The sequence below is a fragment of the Octopus bimaculoides genome, chromosome 19 (assembly GCF_001194135.2).
Source record: "Octopus bimaculoides isolate UCB-OBI-ISO-001 chromosome 19, ASM119413v2, whole genome shotgun sequence".
NCBI classification, from domain to species: domain Eukaryota; kingdom Metazoa; phylum Mollusca; class Cephalopoda; order Octopoda; family Octopodidae; genus Octopus; species Octopus bimaculoides.
Genome location: NC_068999.1, coordinates 50,097,283 through 50,103,445, shown reverse-complemented (window position 1 = coordinate 50,103,445; position 6,163 = coordinate 50,097,283). Strand labels below are relative to the sequence as shown.

Here is a 6,163-nt window from a genome sequence, read left to right as displayed (position 1 = left end):
ATTAAGAGTTATTTATGACAAAAATATTCAGATTTTAGATTTTTTTTTTTATTAAAATACTAACATTTTTTTTATAAAAAAATTTTTTTTTTTTTTTTTAAAAGCTACAAATTTAAAACATTAAAATGCAGAATAAAGAAAATTAAACCAACAGCCATTGCTGGGAGAAAGGAGCACTGGATGAATTTAAAAAAATTTTTTAATGGAAAAACTAGGTGTTAATAAAAATCCCTAGTTTGGAGCATTCAAGGGCCATGATTTAGTAAAATGTTAACACACACACGCACACACACACACACACACACAGAAAATACATTTGTATAAGTAAGTTATGTTTTAGCTTTCAAATAGTTTAAGTTGAATCTATATGAGTAAACCATTTTTTTTGTTTTTCCAATCTGTATGTGTAAAAACTATCTTTTTAATAAGTATCAGTCGACTTCTTCAATTTGGTTTTAGGTCTGCATCAAAGGTAAGGATCTCGAAGCACCAAATATATTACAGTACCAAGAAAAGGTCAGAAATTTTAGATTTTTGTGGGGTGGGGTTAAATAACAAACAAATGATGTATCAATTGTGTTTATTTCTGTGTCCTTGAAAATCAAATAACCAACAACTGCTTCAGACATACAAGATGAAAATTCTTTTATATTAAATTTAAAAGCGGAGATATAGCAAATACAAATACTGTACATATATACAACTAAACCATTACCTTAGCACCCAATTATACAAATTCCTCATTACTGTCTATAGGGAGGACAAAATAACTAGATCCCTAAGGTCAGAGGAAAGGAAAAGATTGTTTTAAAGAATGGCCTTGAGGGTCATGCTAATATTAAAGACGAGAGAAAAGAAAAGGGTTCTTACCCGAAAATTTGGAAGCTATCACCTGATCAAAGGAGGAGAGCTGGTTGCCAACAACCAGGGGGCAGCCCGCACTCGTCGGGATATTCAAACCGCTGAGGCCACTTCCATCGGCAGACATATCTGATTGTTGATAGAGTGGATTCAAAGTCATAAAACTACTTTCAGATCATGTCTTTCTGGATTATCCCACCCCCCGCAAAAGAAGTCATAACAACAGACATATACTACTTAAAGAGCCTAAAAGAAAAAAAAAAAAAAATCTAGCTAGCCCATGTTGCACTTCCCTCCCTGCTAAAGTCATTTTGTCTTTCCTTCCTAGTGGGTGGGAGGTACCAACTTGAAACAGAATTCATAAATTCAAAATAATGGTAAATAAAAAAATAAAAAAGTATGTTTGGTAAATGCCACAAAGAGCAATGTCTACAGGCATCTTTTGATAATAAATGACCCCTACACCCAAAAACTAAAAACGCAACCAAAAATTAAAGCCCTTTTTTTTCTTTTCAATAATTTGGTTTAAAATAAACTGAGTCACGCAGCTCCTTTATCCCAGCTATAAATCAAATAAATAAATAAAATAAAAGCACAGTTAAAACAACTTAGAAACTACATGCTAAAACTGAAGTGCAAAAAAAAAAAAAAACTACCCAATAATTTAAGTGTAAGGCTTAAAAAAAAAAAACAAACAAAATAAAATCCCACTAACTCCCATCCTATTTTTTCAAAGACAAACAAAACAAAGAAAGCATGCTAATTCATAAAATAGAGCAATTTAAATATAACATTCCCGTCCATTGACCTTAGTCTTAACGTCCATTGACCTTAGTCTTAACGTCCATTGACCTTAGTCTTAACTATCATCAGTCAGTAACTGAATGAGAGATACAATAGCTGGCACCTTTGTGGGTGGAATAATTTCCTCTTCAGGAAAAGTTTCCATCTGTGAAGACCCTTACTATATGTAACACAGTCGCTATGTCTTCATCTTAAAATGTAAGATCTTTGTGTAAAAACCTCAACTGCAGTCACTTCTAGTCTTCGTTTATAGGGTCAAAACAAAATAAACTTTCCGCACTGTCCATTTGGGCTTGAGGTTGCTTTAAACCAGTGGTTCTCAACCATTTTAATCTTTTTTTTGCCTATGGACCCATTTTTTAAAAATTAAATATTAGTAAATGTATAAAAAATTGTTAAAATATTTGTGCAATAAATTGGTTATGCTTCTACAAAACACAAAATATTTTAACAGCAAAATCTTAAATGGACCCAGGTTGAAACCCACTGCTTTTAAACTTTTCAGTCAACGTCTAACGACATTAGGAGCTAGCAAAAGTTTTCATTTAACATGTAGCACATTATATTATAACTTGCATAAAAATACATCATATATCTCAGCTGTCAAAACTAAATATATGCTGTTCTTGATATTAATGTCATTGATTATTAAAATTACTGAATGTTACAATTAATCTTCAGAAAAACAATAGAAAATTATAATCAATTTTTTTTTTTTTTTTGTTCCTTTTAAATCATTTCATTTCAAATGGAAGTAATTTCAGCTGCTTGCTGTTTTAAAGTTTCATTTGGAAAACTTTCTTGAAGAAACAAAACCATTTCATGGAATGAAAAGTCTATAGTCAACAGCTTAATAGAGTAGAGAGACCTTGGAATTCACCAAAACAGGAAATTGTGAAAGGAGAAAGAAGGAGGAGAAGAATAGTAGAGACTAAGAGAAGTTCATGTAAATGTTAAAAATCCTAAAAAGGAAATGCTTAGGGGAAAACAACATAGGAATAAGTAGGGAATAAGTGTGACAAGAGATTGGAAAGCAAGTTTATTAGAAATAAAATTTAGCCAGTCCTGCTGCCTATTTGCAAGGCCATTATATGGCAAGAGACATACAACAGAAGAAACAGGAGAGAATGTCAAAGAATGAAGTGATCTAGAATCTGTTTATTATTTTCCATATAGCACACGCGCAAGTGCGCGCGCACACACACACACACACTGAACAATTAATCGGCCCCTCCACAAACAAAATATTTCTATAAGGAAGCATATTTGTAGATTCAACATATAAACAATGGAGAGGAAAAGCCAAAAAATTACTAATGAATTTCAAGAATTCAATATTGCTCTCAAATTTTGGCACAAAACCAGCAGTTTCAGGGCAGGGGGTAAGTTTATTACATTGACCCCAGTACTCAACTGGTACTTATTTTATCAACCCTGAAAAAATGAAAGGCAAAGTTAACCTAGGCAAAATTTGAACTCAGAACATGAAGAAGGGCAAAATGTTGCTAAGCATTTCACCTGGCACAGTAACAATTCTGCCAGCTCACCACCTTAAGAATTAAATATTAATCATTAAACTTGTTAAGCACCAATTTATTTGTGCTTAGACCTAGCAGCAAGTAACTGCCATTATATATAATCATTTTAATGTCCACTTTTCCATGCTTGCATGAGTCAGACAAAATTCATTGAGGCAGATTTTCTCAGCCGGTTGTCCTTGCTCGTTTCCAAGCAATGTAATATTTTCCAATGACCTGATACATGTCCATGTCAGATTAGAAACTAAGGACACTGCTTACATGACAGTGACATTCATAACCATTGCTTGTTGCCAAGAACTCCACTCACACAAGTCTTCTCTTAGTTTCCATTTATCAAAATCTACAAAGATCTAATCATCCTAGGGCAATAATAGAAGGCACTTGCCCAAGTACTGCACAATGGTTCTGAACCCAAGCCATGTCATTAAGAAGCAAACTGCTTGACTACACAATCATACCTGTACCTATCTACATCAGCATCTTACTGGCAGATGCTCTCATTGGGTTAATCCTAAAATCCTCTTCACAGCAACACATGAAATCAAGTGATCCAACAACTGAACTATTCAACTCAGCTGTACAAATCAAATGGATTTCAATACTGATGTAATGCATTTATTTTTACATTTCCACTACTCACTCTTTTACTCGTTTCAGTCATTTGACTGCGGCCATGCTGGAGCACCACCTTTAGTCGAGCAAATTGACCCCAGGACTTATTCTTTGGAAGCCTGGTACTTATTCTATCGGTCTCTTTTGCCGAACTGCTAGGTTACGGGGATGTAAAACACACCAGCATCGATTGTCAAGCGAAGTTGGGGGGACAAACACACACACACACATATACAACGGGCTTCTTTCAGTTTCTGTCTACCAAATCTACTCACAAGGCTTTGGTTGGCCCGAGGCTAGAGCAGAAGACACTTGCCCAAGGTGCCATGCAGTGGGACTGAACCCAAAACCATGTGGTTGGTAAGCAAGCTACTTACCACACAGCCACTCCTGCGCCTTGTTTATGAGGAAAACAACAAAGTTCATCTATTACAAAATGGCAATTTTGCGATTACTCTAACCATCAGTTTTCACTCATCTAAATTTAAAATAATTCACTCTTAGCTTTACTAATGAAAACTTCCAAGTTTTTTTGCTTATGTCTTAAAAATAACTTTATAAAAATGTTTTATACAGTAATTTTTTAAAATTCCGTCACTATTTATGGCAGATTCCTTGACCATTACTGTCAGTACATATTTATAACAAAAACTATCCAAGGCAAATTTTTGCAATATTAAGCTTAAAGAGACCCTAATTAAATGTTTCATTATAAAATGACGAAGAAAACCAGACAATTTTATTTTATGAGAAAAATCTAACATCAAATTAGAACCCTTAGGGGAGGGGTGAAAAAAAAAAAAAAAAGACCCTTATAAGAACTATCATTTTAACCTGGAATTGGTTTCAAAACAATTTAAAACCCTCAATACTACACCTGAAGTGATTGATTACTGAATGTTACCCGATTAATTAGGTTTAATTAAAGGAAAAAAAAAGGAAAGAACAATCATGTTTTTAGCATGCAAGCAAACCTGTGGTTGGATTAGAAACACAGTATTTAAAAAAAAAACAAAAAAAAAAACTGCAACTAAATGCACAAGACAGATTTTAATAGTCTATCAGAACTATAAAGCCAGCCAGAGAAGGCTATTGGTTGTTGGATAAGGCAACTCCAAAACATAACACATGCGATAACAGGGCTCCCATGCAGATTAAATTATCACAGATTTAGGTTTAAGCTTATATATACTAAGCAATTTCAACTGCCCACCATTCCCCAAATTCAAAAAGATCAAATTGTTCTAAGCAATTCATAGAAGATTGTCATCGCATCTGTTCCACTGAGAACATCTACAGGTAAATTCAGGTAAAAAAAAAGTCAAATCAAAAACAAAACAAATCAAATTCAAAGAGCAAAAAATCAACCTAGAAATGGAAATAGAGCAGTGGGGGGAGGCCAGGAATAATGACAATGTTTCGAGGCAATAAGACTGGCAAGTAGGAGCCCAAGGAGAGTGAAAAAAAACAGAGTGGGAGAGGGGGGAGTTGAAGAAGGGGTAGGAAGAGAGAGAGAGGAAAAAAAAAAAGTTGCAGGCTAAGATAAGAGGGCAGGTGCAGCTAGAGTGAATCCTAAGCTGTCAGAAAAACCATGACACACAGCTAAAACTGCACGGCACTTCCCAAACTTACGGGTGGAGGAAGGTTGTGCTGCAGAGGCGGATGGTTTAGAAGTGTCACGATATGTGCCGTTAATGATAGCTAGCTCCATGAGTTGTCGTTTCTTTAAGTCATCCTCTCCTTCGGGCTGAAAAAGGATCACAAGGAACATAGTTGTAAACAACATGACTTAATAGAGTATGTACACAGCATGCACTATTTAGCAAACTTACGATGGATGGATGAACCAGTTTTGAAATCCCGGTAAGTTCCATTTAAGATGGCAAGCTCCATTAATTGCATTTTCTTGAGTTCATCCTCCCCCTCAGGCTGAAAGAAAACAAATGGGGTGCAGGGGTGATTAGAAGCGAAGAACAATTAGTAAGTGGAGTGGGGATGGGTGGGAAGTAGGGCAGCATTGCAAGAAACTAAGAATACAAAGACTACAGCTGAGGCTGGACGGAAGCAGATGACATCAGCCTCTCACTAACTTCTCTAGCAACAGCAACATTCCACACTACATCTAAAGTTAAGACTATCATCAGTATTGGTGGAGGTGGTAAGAAATTAAACATGGGAGAAATATACAGGAGCAACATTGTGATTCTTTGTGGGGGGAAAGGCACAGTTTTGTTAGAAACTGGACACAGCTAGTCAAAGTTTTAGTATTAAGCTATATTAAATATTCTGTAAATAAATATATTAAAACTGACGAACAGTGAAATGTAAAGGTAGGGGGGGGGGGA

General features: G+C 35.1%; 1 protein-coding gene across 12 annotated transcripts in view; it reads right to left on the bottom strand.

Annotated features, from left to right (window-relative positions):
* Positions 1-6,163, bottom strand: part of LOC106884116 (KH domain-containing RNA-binding protein qki.L) — a 77,342-nt gene that overhangs the window by 11,001 nt on the left and 60,178 nt on the right. For 4 of the 12 annotated variants that reach the window (XM_052974749.1, XM_014935523.2, XM_014935605.2 and 1 more), the window contains 2 exons: positions 5,651-5,747; positions 871-990 (listed from right to left, as the gene is read on the bottom strand). In XM_052974749.1, coding sequence (XP_052830709.1) covers positions 871-990; positions 5,651-5,747 — 217 coding nt within the window. Of the gene's footprint in view, positions 1-870; positions 991-5,450; positions 5,566-5,650; positions 5,748-6,163 lie in introns of all 12 variants that reach the window. The other 8 variants (XM_014911997.2, XM_014935915.2, XM_052974747.1 and 5 more) reach the window with 3 other exon arrangements.